The sequence below is a fragment of the Phyllostomus hastatus genome, unplaced genomic scaffold, assembly GCF_019186645.2.
Source record: "Phyllostomus hastatus isolate PE091 unplaced genomic scaffold, TTU_PhHast_1.1 phas_contig_1162, whole genome shotgun sequence".
Classification (NCBI taxonomy): domain Eukaryota; kingdom Metazoa; phylum Chordata; class Mammalia; order Chiroptera; family Phyllostomidae; genus Phyllostomus; species Phyllostomus hastatus.
Genome location: NW_025333537.1, coordinates 7,645,820 through 7,673,637, shown reverse-complemented (window position 1 = coordinate 7,673,637; position 27,818 = coordinate 7,645,820). Strand labels below are relative to the sequence as shown.

The window sequence follows — 27,818 nt, the reverse complement described above, 5'->3', positions numbered from 1 at the left end:
TCGGGGCCTGGGCTCTCCCGGCGCCTCCCAGAACCTTGGCCTCGGAGCTCACATCACGTCTCCAGGCTGCCCCTCACCTGTGCAGTGAGGGTGACAGTGTCCGCCGCCCTGTGACTCAGCTGAGACTCAGCTGAACGTTCCGCAGCCTGCAGGGTGACTCGCAGACACAGGAGGCGGCGGCGGCGGCATCGCCTGGAATCCTTTCGGGGGCCAGGGGAAGGGAGGGCCCCCGGCGGTTCCCGGGGAGGATGGGAGCAGCTGCCACCCGGAAATCCGCGCGACGGAAAAGCGCTGGCTGCTGGCCCGCGCCCAAGGACGGGGCGCTGCGGCCCCAGTGGGTCATTCTCATGAAAGCCGCAATTACGGGGAAGTGGGGTTTATTAAGGGAGCTGGAGGGGACGCAGCCCTGGCTCCTGGTGATGCTCTAATTGGATTGCAGGGCCCCTTTAATTCTGCTGCTGAGCCGCAGCCCCCGAGCTCTGGGCCGGTGCTTGAGCACTGTGGCCTCCCGTGGGCATGCGCTGGGGGGACACTCCTTGACGCTGGGGGATGGGGTACCAACAGAGAGAGCTGGTGCAGCCTCACGGCGCACCCGTTCAGCCCTCTTCACATCCCCAGGAGTCGGACACGGGGCCCTCAGAGGGGGCAAGGGGCTGGCTCTGGGCCATGCCGCTGGTATGGGGCAGCGCAGGGATTCAGGCCCAGGGAGCCGGGCTCGGGGGCGGGGTGGGAAGAGCACGGAGCGGGCAGTGATGCCACGGTGTGACCCTGTGGGAGCCGCTCGCCCTCTCTGGTGTCGTTCCTGAGCCGTGAAACCGGAGGGGCTGGCCTCGGGCCCCCTGGCCAACTCGGTGTGGACGGCCAGCCGGTCAGCATTCCAGGCTCTGCAGGCTGGACAGCCCCTTGCCGCCCTCAACTCTGAGGCGGCGGCGGGCAGGCTGCCCCGGATGAGATGTGACCCGAGGGGCCTGGTGGTGTGCGGATAAAACTTTATTTGCACGAACCAGCGGCAGCTGGACCTGGCCCACAAGCCAGGTCGGCAACCCCCCGTTTAGACCGCCCAGGCACTTCCTTTCCTGCTTACTGTGCGCACACCTCCTTCTTGGAGCCTGGCAAAACCACCGGCTTGACGAGCTGTGCGTTTGTAACGCGCACGTGCAAACAAGCTCGCAAATTAAAGATTGAAACCAGCCTGTCTGCGGGCTGCATCGAGTCACCCGTGCTTCTTCACGAGGCACGTTCAGCTGGGTGGTTTTCCAAAGCTCTCGGCTGCTGAGCGGGGAGGACCGATGTGTGGGGGCTGGTCCCGGGACCCGACTTGGAGCAGAGCAGTTCTGCGTTATCTGTGGCCTGTGTCGGGTTCTGCATATGGCTTTGGTTTGTAAAAGGGGGTCCTGTGGCCAAAAGCATTTGGAACCATCTAGAACTGGCTTCAAAACGAACTAGAAACTGGTGAACTTCAAGCTCGATTCCCCGGCTCTGCCTACACGGGACTGGGTTCCCCCCGTTGTGCTCTGATCTCCTCAAGACAAGCAGAAGACCCCCCACTGCGCCTCTGGCCCCTTCCGGGGGCCTTCTGTCCGCCCCTCGGGGAGGGCGGCCTCAGCGACACCAGCGTGGGCAGCGTCTGCTCGCTGTCTGTCTCCCTAGCACCCGGGCTGGGCTCAGTGCAGGGCGGGCTCGGCCAGCGTCTGCTGGGTGCACGCACCCACGCACGGAGGTGTCTCACGTTCTGCTGGGGCTCCCTGGCTCTGCCGGTCCCCAAGGACCAGGCCAAGGGCTCAGCCCCCGGGAGCTGTGTGTCCTCAGGGGAGTCCCAGGGCCGCCCTACCACCCTCACTCCTCACCCCGGTGCCCTAGGAGGACAGGGCCACACGGTACTGAGCCGTAACACTCACCCAGAGGTCGACGGCACTTGACAGTGGCCGCCGGCACAGGGCCAGACCCTCCTGCACCACGTGCCGCCCTGGCGCCCGGGGAGCGGGAGGATGGGACCTCAGGCTCCCCTCGGCGGGCCAGCCCTTGGTGAGGTGTCGCCTGGGGAGCGTGTCCTGCCTCTCCGAGCCTCCACGCCTGTATCCCCACATCACCCCCCACAGCTGCTGGGGGGACAGAGTGGGGTGCTCGCCCCGCCTCCAGCCCTGCCAAGCGTTCCCCTGGGCTGGGGGGGGAGGGGGGGTGCTGTGCGCGCCTCCGCTCTCCAGGGTTTCCAGTCCAGAGGGAGGACAGACGTGCAACCACAACACAGACGGACACTCATGGCTGGGCCAGGGGCACCTAGCGGGGCCCGGGCTGGTCTGCCCAGGGCGGGAGGAGCCTGCTCCCACGGCCGGGGCGACGTGGGAGAGGAGGTTACTGTGGAGCCGGCATCCCTCGGTCTCTGAGCACCGCCACCACCACGGCCGCTGCTGCTGGAACAAGGACCACACCACTAGCCCTGGCGAGGCGCGGCCGCAGGGGAGTGGGCGGAGGGGAGGACCCGGAGGCGGTTCTGCAGGACGCGGGAGCCTTCCTTTCCCGCGAGGTGCACCAAAGGGTTAAAGTCGTTTTCATTAAAATTCAAATTTCAGCAGGCGCTCGCCGTCCTTTGAACGTCTGACTGGCAACCATTTCGTATTTCAATCTCGGCAGAACAAATTGAATTAGATGCTGGGACCAAACTCGGCTCTGCTCACCGGAGCCTGCGTGCTCGGCTCGCACTGATCCCTGCCTCGGCGCGGCGGTGCACCACCGGCGGGCGCCGCTGGAGTCGTCCTCCGCCTGGCATGTGGGTCTCCCCGCCTGGGGACGGACCTGCGGGCGCCCCCAGCGCTTCTGCCCTGGTTTCCCAGGCGCCCAACGGTGCCTCGCCCCAGGGGGCACCAACTCCGTGCCTGACGAATGGGTGGGTGGGTGGATACATGGGGTGAGGATTGGCACTGGGCTCTGCCAGCCCCTGCCTCTGGCCTGTGCCCTTTTGGCCTCGCCTTCCTGAAAAGCCGCGGTGCCTTCGCTTCAGCCCCCGCCCCGTGTGCAAGCCGGCCGGAGGGAACCAGCTGCCTTTCCCAGGGGGAAGGAGGCAGGCCCCCCCCCAGCACACCCAGGCATCACCCCACGGCCAGGGGCCTTTGCTGGCGGGGTGCTGATGAGCACCCAGAAGCGCTGACCCAGGACCCGAGCCTGACTTTCAGGTGCACTGCCAGTGCCTCCCGCCCCGGGGCCGCGGGTGGAAGCGGTTGGGAGCAAACACAGCAACCACCGGACCCCCGGGGCCCGGCCCTGGCTCTGCACGAGGACGGACTGTGTGAACCGCGGGCCTGCCCAGCCTGCTCTGGGGGGGCTGGTGGCCAGAGGCCGCCTCCCTGGATTCACAGGCCCCTTCCTTCCCACCACAGCCCCCTCCCGGTGGCTCCCTGTGCCGTCCACCCTGACGGGCCCTGTGGGCCTGCTGGACCTGAGCTGGGGTCTGACTCCCTCGGGCACAGCCCCTCACTGGGGGCAGCCCCGACAGCTCGTCTCTCTGTTAAATAATAATATTAACAACAACGGCGTCATTTACTTAGTGTTCACTAGGCATGAAACAACACCCTGCTGAGCGCTTTCCATCCATAATCTTTTATTTAATCTTAGAAATAGTCCTAGCAGGCAGGAATTCTTCTTGTACCCATTTTAAAGGCAGGGAAACCAAGGCAGGAGACGCTGAGCCCCCAGCTGCAGGTCACCTGGGCACTGGGTGCAGAGCTGAGATGCCCACCTCGCTCTCCCCGAGAAACGCACCTCCTGGCCCCTCACCTCCGCCTCCTGCCTGACCACCGGCCCCTCCGGCAGGCGGTCTGTGTGCCCACCCACCGGGCCCGGGGCCTCGGCTGCCCGTGCTCCTTCCTTCCCTGAGCCCGGCCCCACATTCCAAACCCCCCCCCCACCCAGGCTTCCTCTGCCCTGAGCCCCAGGCTCACCCTGCAGACCACCAAGCTCTGCAGCCCCCCGCCCCCCGTGCTCAGCCTCCGGAGCACCCCCCCCGCACACAAGCCGACCGCGCTCCTGTCCCCCAACTGCACTTCCTGTCCCTCCATGGGCCACCTCCAGGCCTCCCCCCGTCACCCCAGCAGCAGGCCTTGCTGGCTCCCCGCGTCCTCGCTGTCCCCATCAGGCAGCTCCAGAGGGGACTCGGAGCTCGTTCCAGAGGAGCTGGAGCAGCCGAGGGCCAGGCGCCGGGGGGCGACAGCACTCTGGCTGCATGGCCTCCGGGAGGTGGCGGTAGGGCTAGAATCCAGGGCTGGCCCCTCGGTGGAGAAACCACGAAGGACAGAGGGCGGGGGTACCCTGGCCCCCAGGTGCCGGCTGGTGCTCCCCTGGGCAAGCCCGATAGGAAGCCTGGCTGTCGGCAGGGGAGCCTGGGAAATGGGACCCGCAGGGGTCAAAGCGGGTGGGGATGGCTGAGGCACCCAGGCGGGGCCCCAGCCCCAGAAGGGGGCTGGCTCCACACCTGCCGCTCAGGCCCTGCTCCGGAACCCCTGGGCCCACAGGCAGGGCAGGGGCAAGGGACCCCGCCGAAGCCCAGGGCTCTGGGGCACCACCTCACCTCCGCTGGGGGCCTGCTCCGCTCCTGCATCCGTCACAGCCTCCTCCCGGTTCTGTCTCGACCTCCGGGAGCCGAGGGTCTGGCCAGGGTGGTTCAGCACCCGCCCCACCACACACACAGCCCCCGCCCAGAAGCTGTGGTCACCTGGAGTCTGGGGGACACCCTGCGGGCGGCTGGAACGAGCCGCTCCGGGGCTGTTTCTGCAGGCAGTCCTGGGGGTGCCCGGCGGTGAGCCAGGCTGGCAGGGCAGCCGGGGCGCGGGGCGCGGCTGGGGCCCCAGGCCACTCCGCCAGCTGGACAAGGACTAAACCCCCAAAACGCACAGACCGAACTTTACACAACAAGATAGAAGGTTCTCGGACTCTCACGGGGCCCCCCCCAGGCCCCAACAAGGAGAGAACACGAGGCCGAGGGCACCGACCGAGGGAGTCCGAGCCCCGCCTCTGAGGTGGGTGCAGCGCCACCCCCACCTTAGGGAGAGAGAGAGACGCTGAGGGTCAGAGGGGGCCTGGGGGGTGTGAGGCTGCGCGGGGCTGGGCGCGGATGGATGGCTGCGGGTCAGACCCAGGTCCTCGGGCCCGTGGCCCCCTGGCCTGCGCTGGGCACAAGGCCTCCCGGGGGCGAGGCCCGCTCCCCGGGCTGGAGTCCGTGTGGCCGGGGGTAGGCTGGGAACACGGCTCGCCAGGGCTGGGGGCCTGGATGCATCTCGCGGGGCCCCGGCCCGTGGACACGGGCGTCTGCCGTTAGGGACACACGGCTGGGCTCCACCCGCAGGGCTGTGTCTGGGCTCGGAGCGGGGCTTCCTGAGCAGCTCGAGGCCTCCCCAGCCCGGGCCGGCAGGGGCGGGGACGCCCGGGGACGAGGATGGGGCTTGCGGTCCCGTGACTGACGAGGACGGGGCAGGACCGAGGCCGAGCCCCGACCTGTGGGCAGGCCCTTGGACAGACACAGGCGGGACTCCCGCTCAGCAGCCCTGGAGGAAAAGGGGAGGATGGAAGCTTCTGGAGCCCGTCCCGCACACTCAGCCCCGTGCCTGGCATTTCCCACGGATCCCCGCGGCATCCCCTCTCCCACCGCTGCCTCGAGAAGCCGGAACCAGACAGTGAGGAGGAGGCCGGGCCCTGGGAGGCTGCGCAGCAGGGCCGGGGGTCCCAGTGGAGTGGAACTCAGACTCCAAGGGGCTGCCTTCAGCCCCACGGTCTGGGGCACTGGGGTGCTGGGCTCTTACTACCGGGCGCTGGGGTCCTGGAGTGAAGCCAGGACCCCTCTGTGCGCCGACCTTCCTGCCAGCGGGACGGGACCCTGGCCCGCCTCAGGGCCGCGGGGAGGAGGAGCGAGTCACGGAACTCACGTGAGAGCAGCAGCACGAGGCTGGGGGCGGATGGAGGCCGTCGTCCCCTCTGCCCTCGAACTGTGGAGGTGTTGGGGGGGGGGCCGCCTGCCGCTTCCACGCAGCCCAGCCAGCACCGCCCCCCCCCCCCGCCCCCCAGCCCATGTGGCAGGGAGCGCAGAGGCAGCCGGAGCGGCTGTCCCCAGTCCTCAGGGCCCTGGAGTCACGTACCCTCTCGGTGCCAGCGCGCAGCTGAAGGGTTCGCTCCTCACTGTCGTTTTCACTGTCTTCCAGCTGCTCCAGGATCTCGTCCAACACCGCAGACCGCTTTTTCTTCGGGGGCTCTGCGGGAGCCCAGATGGCAGGAGAGGAGAGGAGAACAGCCGAGAGGGTTGCAGGCAGGAGGAGAGAGACGGTGGGGGGAGGGGGGGGTGCAGGGAGGGGGGGAGGGGGGGAGAGGGGCGAGCAGAACGGGGAGCGGGGGAGGATGGAAACCCAAGAACAGGAAGACGGGATGTGGTGGGAGAGACACACGAGCAGCAAGGAGAGATGAGAAACCAGGAGAAAGTGCGTTGACGGGGAGGTAGGAGGGGGGAGGCGGCCGGGGGAAGCGGGGAGAAACCATGAGAGAGGAGAGAGAGACTGCGGGTTAGTCTCAGCTTTGCCGGGGGGCAGGGGGGGCACCGCCTTCGGGCCCAGAGACTCCTGCTCCAGGGCCACCCCCTCCTCTTCTGCTCCCATGGAGGGAAGGACCCCATGTCGAAGGGGAGGGAGGAAAGCCTCCTCCAGCAGCTCAGGGCTTGAGGCATCCCTGGCCGGCCTGGGCGGACTGGCCAGGGCAAGGGCTGAGGAAACCAGGGGTGGCTGACTCTTAACCCTGTAGTAGTCGGCTAGCGTGCAGTAGGTGCTCAATAAACGCTGGGTGAATCATTGCTCAAGAAATGCAGAGGAGGCGTGGAGGGGGGAGCAATCCGGAGGTGGCTTTAACGAGGACGGGCGATTTGAGTTGGGCTTTGAAGGATGCAGAGGAGTTCTCCGTGAGGCAAAGGGAAGGGCAAGTAGACGTACAGCATGAAGACATGAAAGGGCATGGCGGGCTCAGCAAAAATATGCCCTCTGGGCCCCTAACACTACTGACTGCGTACCTACTATGTGCCACAGACAGGAGCCGGGATTTGAACCCCAGCCACACCAAAGCCCAGTCTTTCCATTTTTCAAGCAAGTCTCCGCTGTTGGCCAGAGCACGCCGGGGAGACAAGGAGGCAGGAGAGGGGGCGCCGGTTCCCCGACCACCCGGGGAGGGCATGGAGTGGGGTGGCCGGGCGGCCCCCGTCTGCTCGTCCAGCCCCTCGCTAACGGCCAGCCCTCCCCGTGGCCAGCCCCGGACTCCCACCGAGGCAGCTGTGGGCAGGCGGTTCCAACCCCCTCGCCCCCCCAGCTCCAGCGCCTCCTCCGGGAAGTCTCCCAGGCGGCCGCACCACCCCCGCTGGGCTGGGGGCTGCCTGCAGGCTCGTCTCCCTCACCCGGGTGCCTGCGGGGTCCCGCCCAGCGCTGGCCCCAGGGACGGGGAACCTCGGGTCTTTTCTAGGTGGTTCCCAGGCACACGACCCGGCCTTCTCAAGCCCATGTTTTATGTCATCCTTCCCCAACTGCCCGGGGCACTGACCCCTTCTCACCTCCACGGCTGCCCTCGCCCCCACCACGGCCCATTCTGACTCTTCACCCGGAGGCCCGAGGGTCCTTCTAGAACACGCGGAGGAAACCCGAGGCCCTCGGCGGCCTCCCTCGAGGCGGCCCCGCCCCGAGACGTGCGCAGCGCGCTCCCACCCACCCCTGCACCCCCGGGTCTGCGGGCCCCGGGCCCCGACTCACTCAAACCCCAGCGGCCGCGTCGCCCCTCAGAGAGGCCTCCCCTGACCGCGTGGGAAAGAGGGCCCCTGCCCTCTGCCCTGCTCCCCATGGCAGGCGTTTCTCCGTGGGGGACGCCGTCCCGTCCCCTCCGAGTCCTTTCTCTCTACACGCAGCCTGGCGCCCAGTGAGAGCTCCACGTTTGCCCAGCGAGGAGATGAGCGAATCGCGTGGGACGTGGGGAGGGGGCGAGCGAGGAAGCTGCGGAGGCCGCCTCCCACCGCTGCCCAGGAGCCCGGAGGCCAACAGGCGGCTGAGCCCCTCACTGCTGGTCATGGGGGGAGGGGGATAAGCTGAGGGCAGGGGCGGCAGCCTCCCCTACCGCCCCCCGCCCCCCTCGGAGACACCGCTTCCGTTCCGGCCCCCTCCTCCGTGGTCCGGGTTTCCGGATAATCGCAGGCTCCGGAGGTGCACAACGGCCTCTGGAAACTGAATTTGTGGGCAGGGAGTAGGAGCTGGGAAACGGAAGGGCAGCAAACTGGGGCCCGAGGGCCCGTCCCGGACGCCCCCTCCCAGCGGCAGACCCCGGGAGCGGGGCGGGGGCGGCCGTGTCCCGGGGCCCAGCCCAGGTGGGTGCTCTGCGACCGGTGGCTGAACGAGAGAGTAAATGGCTACAGGGTGAGCAGTTCTTCAAGATTAAAGCTGCCGATGTCGGAAAACAGTGAGACGGAGGAGCGGCAGGGCAGGGAGGCACCCGCCTGGCTGGGGAAACTGAGGCCCAGAGGGAGGCGGATGCTGCGGGAATGGGCAACACGCACGACGGGCACTTCGCCGGCAGCCCCTCCCCCGAGCTCCACAGGCCGCCCTCCTGTGGGGGGCACTGCTGTGGCCTCACCTCCCGGGTGGGAAGATGGAGGTGCAGAGGCCAGCGCCCCCGAGGGCCCACCGCTAACGCGCGGCAGCCTCCGGGCATCCAGTTTGCACCCCACACCTGCTGCCTGTGCGGTGGCAGGTGGCCTCTCCTGAGGGGCCCTGCCGCGGGCAGGGGACACGGCCGAGGTCATACAGGACCCCACGAAAGGGCACGAGGTCACCACGCCTGGCTTCAGAGCGAGGCCCCCTTGGCCTTGCTGCTTCCCACGTTATGTGACCTCAGGCAGGGCACGCACGCCGTCTGAGGCTTGACTCCATTTAAAATGGGGGAACAGGGCAGGTCCTCCGCCCCGTCCACTCCTGCGGCCCCTGCCTGCTGACCCCCTGGAGCAGGGAGGGGCCCTTCTTCCTGCTGGCCCTGACGCCACAGCCCCATCATGGACCCAGTGCTTCTGTGCCTGCACTCCCTTAACCTGCGAAGTGGGGGCGCTATCTGTGCCTCTCCTCCTGGCGTTGCTGGGGGGCCAGGGAGTAAAGAGAGAAACGCCCGGCCCCTGGGGGTCCCCGCCCCCTGCCAACGGTGCCGAGGTCAGCGTCTTTGTCTCTGGTGCCGCCCCTGGGCGGACGCTCGCCAGCAGGTGGGGGCTGCCACGGGAAGGCTACTACACCGAGGCCAGAGGAGGCACAGGCCCCCTCCCCCAGGTCAGAAAACGGAGGCGCAGGGGCACCCACCCACCGCATTCGGGCAGAGGCATGGGGGGCAGGCTGCTGAGTGGCCGACTCCACGGCCTCCGACAGCTCTGCCAGGTCTCGGCTCAGCGACCCTGGGCAAGTCACTGCTGCTCTCTGGGTCCCTGCGTTAGGGACGAAGGCGGGGCCGTCTCCCGGGGCGACGGTGAGGACTGGGTGGGGCGTTTGGGCTCCTGCCGGCACAGGGCTACTGCTCTCCTGGGCCTGGCGTTGCTGGCTCCGGTCAGGCCCCCAGATGCACCCCCCAGAGGGCACGGCAGGCCCCGCATTCCCACCACACGCCGCCCGGCAGCGCCCGCCGGCCCTGCCTGCACGCGGAGGAGCCCCTGCTTGCCGGGAGCAGCGGCTGCGATCCCACTTCCCCGACATCAAAAGCCTCAGTGGGTTTTCACCAAACAAACATAATGCAGAACCAGAGAAAGGTGTAAAATAAATAAACAAAACAAGCTGTGCATTTTCTTTCAGCGCTGCAGCTGCACCCGGAGATAAACAACGAGTGAATGTCACCCAACATCCACACCCGAGAAATTAACTTGACAAAAAGCTCAGCCGGCCCCCAACAACCCCCAAGTCCTGCCCCCCCCCCCCCCGCACCCTCCAACCACCATTTTGCATTTCTGGAGTTCCCATCTAATGGTTTTATTTTTCAATTAATTCCTTGACAGAATGCCAGCCCGCGTCGCGCTGCTGTCCCCGGCTGGCGCTGGTGCCGCCGCCCCGTGTGGAAGGCACAGGCAGGCGGAGAGGAAGGGGGGGGGGGTGCGCGGGGGTGGGGGGGGTGGCTGTCGGAGGACAGGAGAAGGCACTTCCCGGGGTTTTGTTCCGGAGGCAGAGCGTTGAGGAAAGGCGAGTGGAGGGGGGACGAGAGCGGGGCTGGTCTGGGGGAGGTGGGGAGACGGCGCAGGGAAAGGCCCCCAGAGGTGGTGGGCGGGCGTGAACCGCCAGGGAGGCGGCTTCTGAGCCATGGGTGCGCGGTGCCGGCTGCAGCCAGGCTGCCGGGTGACCCGGGGCCGGGCCGCACCTCCCTGGGCCGCCTGCAGTCACCCACAGCACCCGTGCCGAGGGTGCTTAGGGGAGCCAGAAGAGTTGGCACGTTTAAGGCCTGGCACAGGGTGAGCGCTCAGTCAAGGTCAGCCTCTCTCTGCCGCTAACGAACGCTGCTCCGGGTACTCCCCTCCTCTGTACGCCCGGGACGGCGACTGGGCCCTGGACCCACGCGGGGGGCTCCGTCCGCACCCCGTCCTGACGGTCACCCGCCCGCAGCGTGGGCAGCAGCTCTGGTGCACGTGAGTGGCCTCCACCTCGAGGGCCCTGGGCCTGGAGCCCGAGGGCGCTGCTAATGCCAGCCGTGCCTCAGTTCCCCCTCCGCCACACGGGCACGGCGCCGCTCTCCTGCTCTCACGGGGGCCTCGGGCGTTCCTGCCTCTGGTTGTTCACGCAAGTGCTCATTGAGCACCTTCTGTGTGCTGGGACGGGGGCTGGCGATACAGCACCAAGAAAACCCCAAAGAACATACTGAACCACCAGCCGTGGAGGCCACAAGGGAGCCCAGGGGTGGGGGGCGGGCGGAGCCGCAGTCTCCGGCTGTTCTCGGAGCCACTCGCGGCCCTTTCTGCAGAACGGGCGGAGTGCACACCCACCCGCTGCGCAGGCGTCTGTGTGTGAGGCAGGAGAGCGTGTGGCTGGGGGCCAGGCGGGCAGGGCCCGGCCAACCGAGGGCCCAGTCGGCGCCGAGGGCTGAGGGGCAGAGGGGGCGTCGGAGCCGAGAACGCCTGTGTCCCCGTCCGAGCTCTCCGCTGGGGGGCAGGCTGGGTGGCTGCACGCGAGCCGAGTGACATTCCTGTCCCATCCGTCAGACGTGGAAGCAGCCACCCTGGGGCCTGGGGAAGTCATGCGGTCACATGTGGTCATAGACACTCCCACGCGGGGCCTTGGACTCAGATCGGGCCAGGGGCCTTCTTGTCACTCCACAGCGATGCCAAGGTTCCCAGGGCTCAGCTGCCCCCAGCAGTGGGGACACTGGCCCGACCCCCCGCAACAGGACTCCTTAGCAGAAGAGTCTGGGACTGAAAACCAGCCCCGGAACAGCACCCACCTGCCTGCATCGGCAATTTGCTCAAGAGGCCAACGGTTCTCAACCGAACTACCGGACACAATCATCTAGAAAACCACCAGTGCCTAGACTCTGCCCGCCGCGGTTCTGCTGGAGCTGGTGCTGGCCAGTGAGACAATGAGACACTGGGACACTGGGACACTGGGACTGCTCCGACTGCTGCTCTGACAGCAGACGGCTGCTGAGGACCCCGGCGCCCTGCGAGTGCAGGCAGATCGCGCTCTGCTCTGGGCGCAGGGCCCCGTCCTGCACGGGTCTGCGCTGGTCACAGAGGCTGGGGCAGCCGGGCAGGAGGACAGCAACGGGAGGGTCAGGGTGGCAGGGACTCACTGCGGAGGGCCACAGAAGGAACCAGGGAAGGTAGGGAGGCGGCCCCCACCCCCTTCCACAGGCCTGCAGGACGCTTCGGTTTCAAGGGGCTTGGCTGACAAGACAGCCCCCTGCCCCCTTCTCTCGGCACAGGCCCTGGGGTCGGGGGCAGAGGCTGACAGGGAGGAGGTGGCAACGGCCCTCGGCTGGATGACATCTGCACCAGCACCGTGAGAGCGGAGGCCTCACGGGCCGGTGGGGGTGGGGTGCTGCCCGGCGGCCTGGGCGGGAGACTGCAGGGCGGGCTGCAGACTGTGGCCAGAGGAAAGGCCGTGCCACTGGGCCCCGGCTGCCCCACTGGCACGCACGCCCAGGGAGTCAGACCTGATTCTTCAAGAGAAGCCAGAACCTCCAATTTCAGGCCAACTCCGATAGCAAGAGAGCAGTGATCAGTTAAAAAAACACATTTTTTCGTGGCTTGTAGGCAACATAAGGATCTGTGGCCGGTCTCGGTGGACGGCGCGCTCAAGCAGCCTCTGAATCTCTCTCCCCTCTCCGACGACAAAACCCCACTGGCCTCGCTTGTGACCATGAGGCAGTGATGACAACCCCCTCGCCCATGTGTCTTCCTCGGGTTCCTCCCGCCTGGGCCAGCCCGCGGCTTGGAATCAAAACTGGCCGCCCCCTGCCGCCAGCCACAACCCGGCGGGAAGCCCGCCCTCCTCCTGCCCCGTCCGCAGCGCTCCGGTCCCCAGGCCCCGGCCCCTCGTCCAATCCCGGCCCAGCCCCTTCCCCTCCCGAGTCGCTCTGAAATCCTCCTTCTGTCAGTTTAATTCCGTGATGGATGAGGAAGAGCAGGAGAAATGGCCCGCACAGCTGGCTTCCCCGTTAGCCCTAGCAGGGAACCCTGGCCTCGCCGGCGACGGCTGAGTGAAATGTTTGCAGAACGCAGGGAACACAAGTCAATAACAATTTAGCTGGATTGGGAGCAAGTACCTGCCCGCACGGACAGCCGCTCCCGGGGGAGGGGGCGCAGGGTGTGCAGGATATTGCCCGAGCGCTCGGAAATATTTCCAAAACACCGCTCAGAGAGAGAGGCTGGGGGCGGCCTGGAGGCGCCTGCCCCGGCTGGCGCGGCCTCCGCGGCTCCTGTGCGGGGCGCAGCAGGCTGCTCTGGGAGTGCAGCTCCCTCCCCACGGCCACGCGTTGGCACCCTTGCTGGCAGGTGCCACCTAGGAGCTGCCTTGACCGAAACAATTCCTGCCTCTTGATTTTTCTCCTCTTGGTTCTGCCTCCACCCGCTGGGACGGCCGTGGGCGTGTGAGACAGAGCGGGTCTCCAGGCCAATGCCCACCTCTCCCCTGGGGCCACCTACCAGCACCACGGGGAGCAGGGAGAAGAACAAACGGGGAAGGGACCCCATGTCCAAGGCCAGGGGCACATCTCCTGCAGGCCTCCTAGCCCCCCGAATGGCCCTCCCCCTCCCCTGCCCCTCCCCACCCCTGCAGGAAGGGCTGCCACAGCGAAGCCCTGGGCGGCAGGGAAGAGCAGCACCCAAATGGAGGAATCAAGACGTGGCCAGGGGAGCTTACAGGCTGCGCCCGCCTCCAGGGAGCCGGGAAGAGCCCCGGCCAAGGGGTATTTAGAATAATAAATTCTGTGCCTTCACACACTTGCCTGAACTTTCCTGACTGCGATTTTTAAAGCCGGATGATTATGTTTCCATGGCCAAGATCAAGGAGGCACATTGTCAAGGGCCGGCGTGGGGATAATGGGCTCTCCTGGTCCCCGATCTTTTGAAAATGTGCCGTCTGATGAATGATTAAGTTATGGAACGGGGGGCGGGGGCACTGGTGAGCCGTTGCAGGCTTTAAATATCATCTGTGTGCTGATGACTTCCAAATTTATATCTCAGCCCAGACTTCACCCCTGAGCTCCTAACTCATAGATCTATCTGCTTGACACCTGACGGGGAGTCCTAATAGGCACCTCAAACCCAGGGCCGGGGCCCCACCCCCTCCCTGGCCTCGCCATCACGCGGCACCGCCAGCCTCTGAGGGGCTCAGAGCCAAGAACGCTGCACCTGCCTCCACCTCCCTCCGGACGTCCGGACCCAGGCCTGCTGGCCCCACCTCCACCACAGTCGAAGCTCAGGCCTCCCGTTTCTTCCCATCCCTGCCACACCCACCCCCCACCGTCCCTGCCCAGGCCGTCACCGTCACTCACCGGGTGACTACCACGGGGCCCCTGCCCCCCTTCTGGCCCCCCTGTGACGCAAGCGCCATGCGGCAGTGAGGAGGGCTCTGGCGGTGCAAATCAGGCACGGCACTCAGGGGACTCGGGCACAGTTGGGGATGCAGGGAGCGGTGGAGCAGGGCTGTGTGTGCTGTCGTGGACAGCGCTGTGCGCCCTCAGGCCAAGGCACTGGACCTCTCTGGGTCTGCGTGTGCACCCGGGACACGAGGGAAGAGCGCCCTCTGCAGGAGCTGAGGCTGCAAGGAGACCGGGTGCCTGAAACCGCGGCCCCCACACAGGCGGGTCTCCCATAAAGCTCTCTCCCCTTCTCTCCTTCCTCCACCTGTCCTGGTCTCTGATGAGACGTCACCCGACCGCCTTTTTTTGGACTGGCGGCGCTCTCAGGCTCACAGGGAAGCTCATCTGTCTTCCGACCAACAGGGCTGCAGGGCAGGCTGCCCGCCTGACCAACCCTGGGGCCTGGGGCCCGCTGTCCAGCCGGGGGGGGACAGTGAAGACGGACCAAGCCGGCACTTGCACTGCGCCTGGTGCGCACTCCACGCTTCACCAGAGGGGCCGAGCAGACGACAGGCTCTTACTTACACTTGTTTATCCCCAATAGTGAGCGAGTGCCCACGCGCACTAGACGCAGGGCCAGGGTGGGGGCGTGGCCAGGGTCCTATCCCCTGCGGGGGGGGGGGGGGGGCCTCGTGGGGAAAAGCGATGCCAGACAGTCGCACACGTGCATGCAAAGTAGCAACCGCAGGAGGTGAGGGGTGTGACTCGGACCTCAGGGGAAGAGGGGCGCCAAGGACAAGCTGACTCTCTGACACCCAGAGGGTGCGGGGTGTGGGGGACGGCTGAGGGGACACGGCTCCCGAGAAGCCACGTTCCTCCCCTGTCCAGCTGGGAGGGCAGCTGGGTGCTAGAGGCTGGTGGCCAGCGGGACAAGCGCCCCATCTGTGTCTGGCCGGGTGCGGGCGGGGGCCGGGGCCGCTGCCAGCCACTTGCCATGCGGGTCACGTCCGTGCTCCCGGCTCCGGAGGTGAAAGGGGCAGGCGCTGACCGCAGCCCACCCGCCTGCCAGCCCGCCCAGCTGGAACAAGACGGCATGGGGAGGCAGGGCCGCACTCCGGGCACCTCCCCGGCTGCGCACGCTCGAACGCGGAGGGTTCTGCGGGCGAACTGCTTCTGCGCCGTCTTCCTCCACGGGCGCACTTGCAGGGACCGCGGCCTGCCAGGCGCTGAGAGCTGCTCGATGCCGCGACCCTGCTGGTCTGTGACACACTTGCGAAGAAAAGAACACAGCCGGCGGCCGGCTTTCCTCTTTCTTCCCTCCTCGCGCTCTCCACCCTCCCACACGCACGGCCGCACTGCACCTGCCCGGGGAGGGGCCGAGGAGGAGACTGAGAAGACGGGGCGGGGCTGGGCTGGGAAGGGGGGCGGGGAGCACCATTTGGGCAGAGATGCTGTCTTCCTCTCCCAGTCCTTTCCCAAAGGCACCTCTGTCCAGTGTCCAGGGTCCAGCCCTGCCCAGTCAGGGTAACTTCTCAAAGGACTCTGAAAGACCTGTTTTTTGGTGTTCAATTTCACGGGTGTTTCTTAGGCATCAACTCGAATGGAAAATGCGACCCTGCCCTTATTTGGAGACATGGATGAAACACAGGTTTCCTCCTGGGGGTGGGAAGTACTGGGGGGGCGGTGTTAAAACCAAATTGGCTTCTTCTGGCTGGCAGCCAGGGGCCCCAGATAAACCACGGGCACCAGACTGCGCGCCCGCTCGCTTATTTGCCAAATGGCGTTGAATGGCAGGACTTCAGGATAGCTCCGTCACCACGTCTGGAGGGCGCCTGCTACGGGCCACACCCAGGGCCGGGCACGGGAGCCCCGGGGGGCCGGGAGACGTCCAGAATCGGATGCACACACACACCTGAGCCCGAGTGTTAGGCGTATCTGTAGTCTCTGTCTCACGCTCACACTGGGCCAGGCTAGCCAGTGTCCAAGCTCACAACCACCACGGCTCCCCCTGCACAGCGCCCTTCCTCAGCCTGGACCGACCAGAACACAAGAGAGACAGGGACTGTCCCCGCTGGCCCGGACAAGGGAGCAGAACTAGTCCCCAACGGGGAGGGCAGGGCGGATGGCATCGGTGACATGCTCACGGTGTGGCCGGGCTCCAAGGCCTCATCTCCTTTGAGGTCTGCAATTCCCCTAATGAGGCAAGTACCCTGGTCCCATTTTACAGATGACAAAGCTGAGGCCCAGTACCGTGTCCCAGCCACAGAGCAGGTAAGGGGACACATGCTGGGGTGAGACGTAAGAGCCAGTGACACGCACCCACTGACAGGACTACTTGTCTGGCAGGATGGCTGACAACCTGGGTCTGACTCCCGACTCAGCCGCTCGTAGCTGGGTGCCCTCGGGTGAGCTGTCCGTCCCTCCTGACCAGAGCTCATCAGGGACCTGATGGGGGGGCGGGAGGCTGGTCCCAGGGCTGGGCAGCCACCAGGGAGTGTGGTTGGTCTGCTGGAGACGCTGAGCCCAGGCACAGGGATGAAATGGGGGTAACCGCGCTAACACCCCTCTATCCACCCTAGCCACCTCCCACTGTCCCGGAGCTGCCTGCCAGTCATCCCACAGCCCTCATTGCCCCGGCAGCCCTCTGTCACTGCCCTGGCGCTCAGGCTGGGCAGACGGGGCTCCCAGCTACCCCTGAGAGCTGAGCACCTTCCTGGCAGAGCTCAGGGCCAGCAGAGCTCAGGGCCAGGGCGGCAACGGGGCCCCGGGCCTGCGTCTGCCAGGGGCCAGCAGCCCTACTTGGGACACTCAGGGCTGCCGTGGGCACCTCCTGTTGCCTGAAGAGGTCAGCCAATGGGGTGGGTAGGCGAGAGGGGCTGACGTTTCCAGGGCGCCTGCCCCCCTCCACTCCCCCGTGTCCTGATTACGTGGGCAGGCCGGACGGAGAAGTCAAGGAGTCCAGGCCAGGGGCCAGACTGCTTCCAGCTCCAACTACCCGTGTGCACCGGGCAGGTCATGGCATCTCCGCGCGCCTCGGTCCTCTCACCTGGCAAACGGGGAGAGCGAGGGCGGGCACCTCCTGCCCGTGTCGTGTGGGTTAAAAAAAAAAGGCAGCTCGTGCCCTTCTGTCCCCCGATCAGCTTCTCGAGGACTCCATAAACTGGCACCGCCGTCACCCTCGCTTGTGCAGGGGACACGGGAGCCCCGACGGCACGAGGCCCCGTCCCGGGACACTCAGCCGGGGAGCCGCCGGGGCCAGGTCTCGGTGGTGTCGGCGTCAACGCCCCTTCTCCCAAAGCGAAGCGTTTGGGGACCGGGAGCTCCCATAGAATGTGGTGAAAACAAGAGATCCTCTTGTCGGACAGTTAGTCACGCATGTGTGTGCACACGCACACGGCATTTCCGGGGCTCACAGCCGCTCGGACGCCAGCCCACGCGAGGGCTCTAGGACCAGGGAGACGAGGTTCCAAGGACTTGGCTTGAACACCCTTGCCTCCTGGTTTGCTGTGTTCTGGACGGAACGTCCTTCCGTTTTCAGAGGGTCGCTGTGCACAGCTCTGGAAGAGAGTGCCGCGGAAACAGGTGCTTCCTTCCAGGCTCTTCAGCCCCCACAACACTCGCAGACCACCCTTCGCCACCTCTTCAAGTCCCAAACAGGTGAGGTCGGCCTGGAGCCTGATGCTCAGCCGTGCTTGCTGGCGACCCCTCCAGGCAGGTGGCGTCAGGAGGGCATGCTGCTTCCTGTCCCAGCACGCCCCCGGGAAACCTGGCCCCCACCCCAGCCACCTGCCCTGATAGCCGCCACCAGATCCATCCCCTGTCCTGCTGTGTCCCCAGAAGGTGTCACTAGCGTCCTGGTCCTTTGGCTTGGGAGCAGGACAGGCCAGCAGGAGACGGAGCAGAGAGCAGAAGCACCAAGAGCTCCCTCCCCGGAGGGGGCGGCCTGGGGGGACAGCCCCAGGGGGAGGGTGACAGCTCCTCACCGCAGCTCACCTCTGGCCCCGCCCCCATGTCTCTGCAAGCAGCCCCCGCAGCAGGGGCGCTTTCTGCCAGCCCCCGGGGCGAATCCCAGCCGGGACCGGTGGGTTGGAGGGTCGCCTTTGACTCAGGGCTGGCCCCTTCCAAAACCTGGGAGGGCGGTGCTCCTCCAAGGGGTCTCGGAAGGACCCCTGGCTCCCGGCGTGGCTCTGACACCCTGGCTGGCCGCAGGGGCTTCCCCATCTGGACACCGGACAACGGAACATGCACACCACGGGGCTCCTACGAGGCCCTGCCTGAGAAACGTGATGTTTCCCACCACGATTCATTCCTCATCCCCTCCAGCTCCGGAAGGAGCCCCGTAGCACTCAGGGCGCAGGGTCTGGATGGGCCAGGGTGAAGGAGGCCGCAGGGCGGACACTCGGGCAGCCCGGGCCTGATGCGGCCCCGGGCTCTGACGACCGCGCCGGCCGGAGCAGCGCAGGGTGCGCAGGGCAGGAGGGCGCGGCTCTGCCCCTTTGCACCCGAGTGACCTTGGGCACAACGCTGGGCCTCAGTGTCCCCGTCTATAAAACGAGACAGCGCGCACCACCCCCCGAAGGTGGCCCCCGGCACAGAGCACGTCCCTCGCGAATGACAGCCGTCCCGGGTCACGTCAATGCTTGATGGGTCCCAGCTCTCTCACCTCACAGGGCGGGTGCGGGACTGACGGGGAGACGCACGCAAACAAACGCCGTCTGCGTCACGCCGTCACTGCGTCTAAACAAACGCCGCCTGCGTCACGCCGTCACTGCGTCTGCCCCGTCGGGGAGCGTCAATCACAGAACCGCTTCCGGGCGGGGTGCGGCGATCACGCTGCCTGCGGAGCGCGGGCTATCCAAGGGGCTTCCTCCGCTGCCGGCCGCAGTGCTGAGCCCGCACTCCTCGCCGGCCCTGGGGGTGGGCGCGGGGGGGGGCCCGGGAGAGCCCCTTACACAAACATTTGCCGACGGTGCATGTGGGCCTGTCGATGGCTGTCGATACGGACAGGCTCTCTCTCTGCACGGCGGGATTTGGGGGCTTACTGAGTTGTGAGCCGGCGACTACGTGCTTAGCCCTGATGCCTCCGGATTCTGGTCCCTGCACTTCGGACCGGCGGCCAGGGGCCCGGAGAGGCCCTGAGCAGTGAGAGAGGAGCGCGCAGCACCGCCCCCTCGGGGTGGCTCGGCCCGTGAGAGTCAGAGCAGAGTCGTGGGAGGGTGGATGACGGCACAGCAGAGACGTACAGGGAAGCAGAGGACGCAGCAACCACTGATCCCTGGGAAGTGGCGGGGGAAGGGAAGGCTTCTGGAGGAAGTGTCATCTGAGCCGAGCCTTGAAGACTGGGTAGGCGCTTGCCAGGTTATAAAACATAAAATTGAGGAGCCAGGCGTTCTCAATAGAGGGAAGAGGATACACAGAGGCCTGTGGGCTGCCGGGGAACAGTGCATTCTGGGAGGTGCAGAGGGAGGGCCCGGGCTGGGAGGGCACCGGGGAGCAGGAGGGGTCACTGAAGGGCGTGGCAGGCTGAGCCCCAGTGGAAGGGCTTCCCCTCTGTCTGGGGCTCTAGGCACGTCTGTGGAGGACGCAGCCTTGCGTCACTGAGACACTGCTCAGACGGCGTGTGTGCAGCCCCAGTAAGACCAGGGAGGCCTGCAGGGACACTTGCAGCCCCCCGAGAGCAGCCCCCCGGCACTGGCCGCTACACTGTTGCCTGGTCTGGGAAGCCGAGTGTGACCGGCTGGGACAGCGAACGACCCAGTCCTGGGTCCGGGCTCCCCCTCTGCAGACAAGAGGGGCAAAGGTGGGCCTCGCCACCAACACCCCCCGACTGTCCCCAGGGGACAGCCCCCAGCTGTCGGTGGGGACAGGGACAACGAGGGGAGCAGATAGGTGCTGGAGTAACGCGGCTCGTCCAGGAAAGCACCGAGAGCGGGGCAACTGCGGGTCGTGCGGGGACTCCCTGGGGCACAGTGGCAACGTGCCGCCCGAGACATCAGAGCACCGTGGGGGACGCCACAGAGGGGCCACCGAGCCCTCCGAGAAGCCAGGCTCTCCCGCCTTCGCCACCTGCCCCTCCGCCGTGTGCCACGCTCACGCCAACCCTGGGCTCCCTGTGCCCAGGCAGCCCTTTCCTGGGCACAAATGTCACCTCTGTGGGGAGGCCTTCCTGCACCACCTGCTCAAACCGCGTGCCCAGCCTTCCCCACCTGGACCCACAGCCCCACTAGGTCACGGCCGCGTCCCCAGCCCCCGGGCAGAGCAGGTGCTCCCTGCCACTCTCCGGGGAGGGACCGGACAGTCGGCCAGGCCACGTGACGCCGCAAAGGTGTGTGAGGGGAGTGAATGCTGGCACCAGCGGGGCCCCGGCGGGCAGTGGGCGGTCCTCAAGCCGGGTAGCTGGGGAGGGTCCAGTAAAGGGGGGAGGGGGCAGGGCAATTGGCTCGAGTGGCCCCCTGGGCCAGCTGGCAGAACCTGGGCAGACAGCACTCGGTGGAGAGGCCACGGGACGTGAGCCCCTGGTGGGAGTGCCAGCTGGCCGTGGCAGCCCGGGGGGAAGGGAGGCGGGGCGGTGAACCCCCTGGCCCACTCTCCTTCTCTCCCCTCCTTCCTGCCAGGCCTCCCAGTGACCTGACGGGAGGCCCAAAGGGCGGGAGGCTCCCGATACACCCACCCCCCCGGTCCCCGGTGGCCGCCCAGTACCCTGGCCCCCAGGCCCGCGGGAGCCACCCCAGCAGCCCCGCCGCTCTTACCATGGAAGCGCTCGGCCGTCTTCCGCCGCAGGGCCTGCAAGGTCACCTCGGAGTCGGCCCACTCCAGGACCAGCCTCCGGCCGTACAAGTGGGTGCTGTGGCACAGGGCGCTGAAGGCTCTCTGGAGGGGCAGGGGCGAGAGACGACATAGCGCATCAGCTGAGACCTTGGCCCGGCCGCCCCACTGTGCCCCCCGCCCCCAATCCGCCCGCACCGGCGCCCCAGGCTCTGAGGCCGGCTTCAGGCCGGAGCGACACCCCCCCGGGGCACATCTTAGTTCGTGGGCTCTGCCCCCAGGGAGGGAGACATGGGGGGTGGCAGCTTCTTCTCCACAGCACAGCCTCCCGGGAGGGTGACCCTACCACCAGGCCCTTCCACCCCGCTGTCTGTCGGGGCGGCACCCCCCGGGAAAGCCGAGCCCCATCTGGCTGCCTGATGACAACCATGCAGGCCCCTGACGTCCCACCCCGAGTCTCCCTGTGGCCTCCGGCCCGGCTGCCCTTGGCCTCCCACTGGCCCTGGGGCCGCCAGCCTCTGCTCCAGAGACCCGAATCCTGCCGCAGGCTCTGCCCCCTGCGCCCACCTCCCTCCTTCTGGTGTTTGTTTCCTGCCAGCCTTACAGAGGCGTAGCTCCCACACCACCGCTCAAGGTGCCATCTGAAGGGCGCCACCCAGTGGCCATGAGCATGCCCACAGCCGCCAACTACCGGTCCATCTTAGAACTTCAGCATCAACCGCCCCCCCCCCCCCCGGCCCCACACACAGAAACGCCACACTCGCCAGTGGTCACTCTGCACCTCCCGGCCCCAGCGGGCACTGATCTGCTGCCTGGCCCCATGGTCTGGCCCCTCTGGACAGGGCATACGAATGGAGTCGCAGGGAACCGGCGAGCTCCCTGCTGGACATCGCCCTGTCTTCAGCTACAGGGCAGCGGGCGGGGCCCTTCCTGAGACACTCCCCTGGGACAGAGGCCGCCACGCTGTGTGGTCAGGGGCCTGGGCTCTGGAGCCGCCTGCCTGGGCCCTGCACGTCCTAGCTTCAAGGCCTGGGAGGGTGAATGACTCTCCTGGGCCTCAGTCTCCTCATCTGTAAAATGGGAACGTCAATGGTACTTCCCTCCGAGGGTTCTACAGAAAATGAGAGTCAGCGTGGACAGGGCCCAGAGGAGCGTGGGCACAGTCAGCGCTCAGGAGATGCTACTTCTCGTTGTCACGGTGTTGCTGGCATAGACTTGGGACATGTGCAGTGACTCTCTCTGCAGAGAGGCCGGGAGGTGCTGGGTTTGGGGGGGGGGGGCCTGTGTCCGACGGCCCTCCGCACTGGGGACCGGCAGGGGCTTCGGGGTGAGTCCCTCTTGCTCCTGGCACGCCGTGGGCAGGAGGGCTCTGCACTGGAACCCACCCAACGCTGGCCCTCAACCGCGGTGCGCCTGTCAGTGGTCGCACTGTGTCCCCCAGAAGGAGACAGGTGGAAACCCGCACCCCTGGGACCTCAGGACGCGAGCTTGCTGGGAAACGGTCTTTGCAGACGTAAGTTAGTTGCGTTAAAGTGGGGACACACGGGACCAGGGTGGGCCTCTGACCCAATGACGGGTGTCCTCACGAGAGACACAGAGACCGGAGTGCCACCTGGACAGGCTGAGGAACGCCAGCCGTCGCCAGAAGCTGGGGGGGAAGCATGGAACAGATTCTCCCTCAGAAGGAGTGGCCCTTGTCGACACCTCGGCTGTGAACTTCCGGCCGCTGGAACTGCAGGCCGAGCAGCTGCCGGGCGAACCCGCCCCCCCCGGCCTGCGGTGCTCGGTGACGGAGAATAACACAGTCACCGGGGGCTGGCCACCCGCCCCGCTCCGAGCCCCGGTGTCCTTGCCTGGACGGCGGGGCCGACACGCCGGCCCCGGCGGTGGCGCACGGTAGCTGTGCGGTGACAGCTGAGTGAGTGAGCGGAGCACCTGTGGGAGGCGGGTGGCACACGCACCCTCTTACACCAGCCATGTGGCCACACTGCAGAAAGGCTTTGTTCTCCCCTGCGCTTTCCGGAGAGGGCCAGGTGCAGGGCAGTTTTCCTCTCCTTTTTTTTCCCCCCTAACTTTAATTTAAAAAAACCCTTCCTGACTGCCAGCAGAGCCTCTGCGGCTTTTCCCGCACGGATATAAAAATGCATCTGGACTCCGCGCCGAAATGGCCCATTCGGAGCTTTACGACGCACGTTCTCAGCTGGTGGGGCGGGAGAGCAGCCGGATGGGGGGGCCGGGGCTCGGGGCCGGGGGAGAGGCCGACCAGGAGCCTGGCACGGGGGGCCCTCCCCCCTGGGGCCAGGGTCCCCGAGGAGCCACAGTCCTGGGGGCACGTCGGGTCGGCCAAGGGGCTGCGTCTGGGGGGCATGAAGCCTGAACTCGGACGAATGAAACCGCGGAGCCTGGGCCCCCCCCCCCCCCCGAGAGCGGCCCCTCTGACGGTGGCCGTCACGTCGCTGACTCTCCCTCCTCTTGGGGACGCGAGCTCCCTTCCTGCGCCCCGCAAACCCTGGCGGGGGCCTCACTCCCTGCAGGAGGGCCGGCTGGAGACCCCCTCGGCCTCCCTGACCCAAAACCCCTGTGAATCCTCACGTCCCTCTTGGTCACGGCTTTTTACTCGAAGCGGCAAGGAGGCAGTGCTGGTAAGACCGGGGGCTGCGCACCTGAGCCACTGGTTCAAATCCCTGCCCTGCGATCCTGGGCAAGCGGCCAGGCCTCGTGGAGCCTCGGTTCCCTCGTATGCGACAGAGGCGGCAGTGAGCCAACAACACCCCTGCCGCCGGCACCCCCGAGTCTCACTGACGCGAGCAGTTACTGCTAGGACGTCTGCCCTCTCCCTCACTGTCCCCCTCACTGTCCCCCTGCAGAGCAGGGACAGTGGGAGGCAGAACACCAACGCCCTTTTGTACCTGAAGTTTCAGCACAGCGTGTGACTCCCCAGAGAAGCAGGGCGACTGGTCTCAGGTGTGGTGCCCCTGGGTTCACGGGAAACCGGGCGGCAGCCCTGAGCAACCCCTGACTCGGCAGGGGGAGGTGGTGGCTCCCAATTGTCATGGCACCGAGCGCAGCGACTCAGGGCTAAAAGGGGCCCTGGGTGGTCCCAGTGCCTGCGCTTCATGACGAGAGCCTAACGGGAGTCCGCTGGACCTCAGGAGGGGAGGAGCCAGCAGACGGGACTTTGGGCAGGTGTGGGGCCGCAGAGGGACAGCCTGCCTCGCCAGCTCGCTGGCGGTTGGGGCTGGCCAGGCATCCTCCCTGCGCCCTGCACACCTGCCTGTCACACCTGCTTACATGCCGGCCCCCCCGGCTCAGCCAGGAACCTGGAAGGAAGGCATCTACCCTTGCTACCAGAGCGTGCTCAGTCAACATTTACAGAGCAAGCCGGAGTCCCCTCCACCGCAGGGCTCCTGGCGGGGAGGGACCGCTGGGCTGCAGCTGGGGGCTGAGCTTCCGTCGCAGCCTCGCTTCAGACCAGAAGAGGACAGGGAGGGGAGCACGTCTCACCCCGACGGGGCACACGAGTGTGACGCTGCCCTTTGCTCGAGACGAGACCCGACACACGCAGTCCTGGGTCCGATGTACGGAGAGAAGGACAGAAGGCCAACGCCCATGACCTTGGAGCCTCGCAGGATGGAAATGGGCACCCAGGATGGGCCAAACCCTCGGCCAGGTCATGGCAGAAGCCTGAGGCCCAGAATGGCGCTCTAAGGGGGTGCCACATGCCGCCCTGACCTCTGGGGCCACTTCCTGTCACCACCTGATGACCCGGGGCTGGTTTTCCCGCCCCCCCCCCCCCCGTTCCCCGACCCCATGGACCGTCCGTCAGTCCAGGGCGCCCCGGCCCCTGGTTTCTATTTAGAGCTGGCAAAGGGAGGCACTGGGGGCCGAAGAGCAGGGGGCGGGGCACTCTTCCCCTGCTCCCTTCCTCCAGGACTGTGGCTCCGACCCTCGGCCCCTCCTCTCCCTCCAAGTCCCCCTTTGGTAGGTGGTGACAGCTCCCCATGTCACCGGTCCCCGGGGAGTCCAAGCCCTGCTGACCCTCTGCAGACCTCTCCTCATCCGAACTGTCTCGGGGGAGGCTCTGCTTCCCGGCCCAGACGGCTGCCCCGGGGCGGGTGGACTGACGCCCCGGACGGCGGGTCTTGTGCCCCAGCCCTGCGCAGGGGGTCGGAGGCCGACAAGGACGCTCCGAGCTGCCAGCTGGAGCCCAGAGCTGCCGCATCGCCTGGCTCCCTGGCGTGGGTCTCGAAACCACACCTCTCCGGTCTCCTGTGACCTGAGCCACCAACTACGGGCGCCTCGAGTGCTGGCCTCAGTGCCTTCCCGGCTTCCCGGGAGGAGGTCTGCAAAGGCGGGAGGCGAGGCCCGTGACCAGGCCTGGCAGCCGCCTTCCCAGCACTGGGAAGGCCCTGGGCAGCCACCAGCATGGTGTGGGGCCTGCCCTTCCGCAGCCCTCCCGGAAGGCAGCCCCCTGCCCCCAGGGCCCTGGCTCCCGGCAGAGCTGAGGATGGGCCTCCTGCCTTTCAAAGCGCAGGATACCCTCTCGCCCCGCCCCCCCCCCCGCCCGTGCTGTGTCGTGCCAAGTGGGGGGGCTGCCTGTCGCGGACGTCAGCTCCACCTGGACGCGGACACCGCCACCGTGTCCCGAGCCATCTGTGTCCCACTGCCTGGAGTGAGCGTGACCTGAGCTGGCCAAGAATAGCCACATACGCCCGGGGGCACAGGGAGAGGGCGAAGGGGACCAGGGCACTGCACTGGGACCGCCGGGGGCTCCTTCTCTGCCAAGGAGGGCGAGGCGCCGGGCCCGTGCCTCCTGGGCGGGGGGCCTGCTGCTCGGGACACTGCGTGGTTTCCCCGTGGGGGACGGCGTGAGCCCCGAGGGATGGCTGCATCCCACCCCTGCCCTGACACGCCCCGGGTCCTGCACACAGGCTCTCGGCAGGTCCTGCAGCTGCTTGTGGGCCCACAGCAGGGAGCCAGAAGAAGCTGGTCCCGGGGTCAGTGCGGCTCTCTGCGCAGTGTGGTGACTCAGACCGTGGCCCCTCAGCACCGTCCTGAGTTACAGTCCCGGGGGGGCTGAGGGCGACTTCCTACGGTGAACACCCAGGACCCGGCTCCAGGCTGTCCTGTCTGCGATCTTCCCGGTAAGGAGCTTTCTTTCCATCCGTCCACCCACGCAGCTCAATCCAAGTCAGCTCTGCGTCCCTGGAGGCCCCCACTGTGAGCCAGAGACCAGAACAGGGGACGTGAAGGGGACACGCCACCTCTCACCTCCGGGAGGCAGAAGAGCCACCAGGAAGAGGGCCATCCCCAGGAAGCCAAGGATCGGCAGTGACACGGCACCAAGGCGGCGTGGCGTGGTGGTGGCGGCGGCCGTGGGCTCCACAGCGGGGCCCGGAGCGGGCTCGCTGCCCCTCCTGGGGCTCACGCGACCGGCCGAGGAGCCCGGAAGGAGGTGTCTGACCCCAGGCCTGCAGAGCCCCGTCCGCTGCCAGCGACCGCCCGGGGGCCGGGCGGGCCTCAGGGCACGCAGGAGGCAGTCGGGCCTGTCCTGGCGCTGCCGACACTTGGTGATGAGCGACATTCACCCTCTCCCCTGCGGGGGGCGGTGTGTCCCGGTCTGGGTCCCCCGCCACAGATGCGTCGGGCCGAGCCTGAGTCTCTGCCTGACGTGCAAGGCTCAGGATTCACACGCCTTTTCTCCCCACCGCTGAGCTCTGCTGACAGATGCCAGACAAACCACGGGCCTGAGCGCGCACACCTGGCCAGAAGGTGGGGGCAGAAACCCCGAGTCCTGAACGTGCTTCCACGTAGCGTGTGAGAAGACAAAGAACCACCGATACCTGGGCTTCAGCCACAGCACCTCCGACCCGGGGGGCCCGGGGGGCCCGGGGGGCCCGGAGCGCTCGGCCGCCTCCACAGCCTGGGCCTGCACGAGGCCTGCACACACTGCATACCCTCTGACCCTCACGGTCACAGCAAGGGGCACTGTCACCCTCTCCCACGTGCGGACGCGAGACCTGGGGTCTGGGGACACGAAGCCCCTGGCCCACAGTCGCCCAGCCGGAAGGAGGTGGCTCTGACTCCACAGGCCACGCTGCTGCCCGCTGCACGGCCCTGCCTGTCTCGAACAACGGCTGCGTGGGACGCCTCGCCCCAGGGACCCCCCCCACCCGGCGGACCACCCAGCAGACCCTGGCCCTTCCCACAGGGTCCACACACTGGGCCTCCTCGCACTCAGTGAAGCAAACGTGCGTGTTGTGCGCTCGCCACTGCTGGTCTGAGGAGGACCGGCGTGGCCCAGCGCGGTGGACGCAGCTCTGTCTGGCTCGCTTGTCGCCACCTCTCCCCACTGCACGTTCTGTTTCGGTGGGACCTGCCAGGTGACGGCCGTGGGCGGGGAGAGGCCTCACGGCAGCCCCTCTGAAGTGCCGGGCGGCCCCCGCAGCGCAGCGGGCTAGGCCCCCGCCCCTCCCCTGGCGGCATACACAACCGAGACCCGAGGGAGGCGACACCGACTAGAGCCGCCCTGTGGTTGGAGCCACGGCTGTGCACCGCGGCGGGGACGGCCCTGCTGCCAACGCCGCCCGCCATCGCGTCCCCTGCTGCCGGCTCCCCCCGAGTGTTTATTTAAGCCGACACATTGCTCTGCTAATTGGATAACATTCCATGTGAAAATAGACCTTTTAAAGCGACAGCAGCGGCGGCAAATAAAAACAGCTGCAACTGCAAAACTACAAAGCTGTGGCGGCGGGCTGGGGAAGGCGGGACCGAAGGCGCACGCGTGGGAGAACTCGGACACCCCGGCGTCCATCCGTCTGTCCGGCGGCAAGTCCGTTCTCTGTGCTCCTTCACTTCCGGCCCCCCCTCCTCCCACGGCTGGCCTGTTCCGGGCAAAGGAAGGAGGTGGCAGCTTCTCAAGGGAATCCCTGTGGCCAATGGCAGCCTCTCAGCCAACAGGGATGAGCCGCCGGCTGGAGCTTTTGAGGAAGGGTCTGCCTGTTTGTACAGCCAAG

General features: G+C 67.0%; 1 protein-coding gene across 3 annotated transcripts in view; it reads right to left on the bottom strand.

The window, feature by feature from the left end:
• Positions 1–27,818, bottom strand: part of RBM19 (RNA binding motif protein 19) — a 103,333-nt gene that overhangs the window by 6,750 nt on the left and 68,765 nt on the right. For 2 of the 3 annotated variants that reach the window (XM_045844189.1, XM_045844205.1), the window contains exons 23-24: positions 20,787–20,907; positions 6,123–6,235 (exon numbers count right to left, since the gene is read on the bottom strand). In XM_045844189.1, coding sequence (XP_045700145.1) covers positions 6,123–6,235; positions 20,787–20,907 — 234 coding nt within the window. Of the gene's footprint in view, positions 1–4,013; positions 5,535–6,122; positions 6,236–20,786; positions 20,908–27,818 lie in introns of those variants that run through there. The other variant, XM_045844199.1, reaches the window with a different exon arrangement.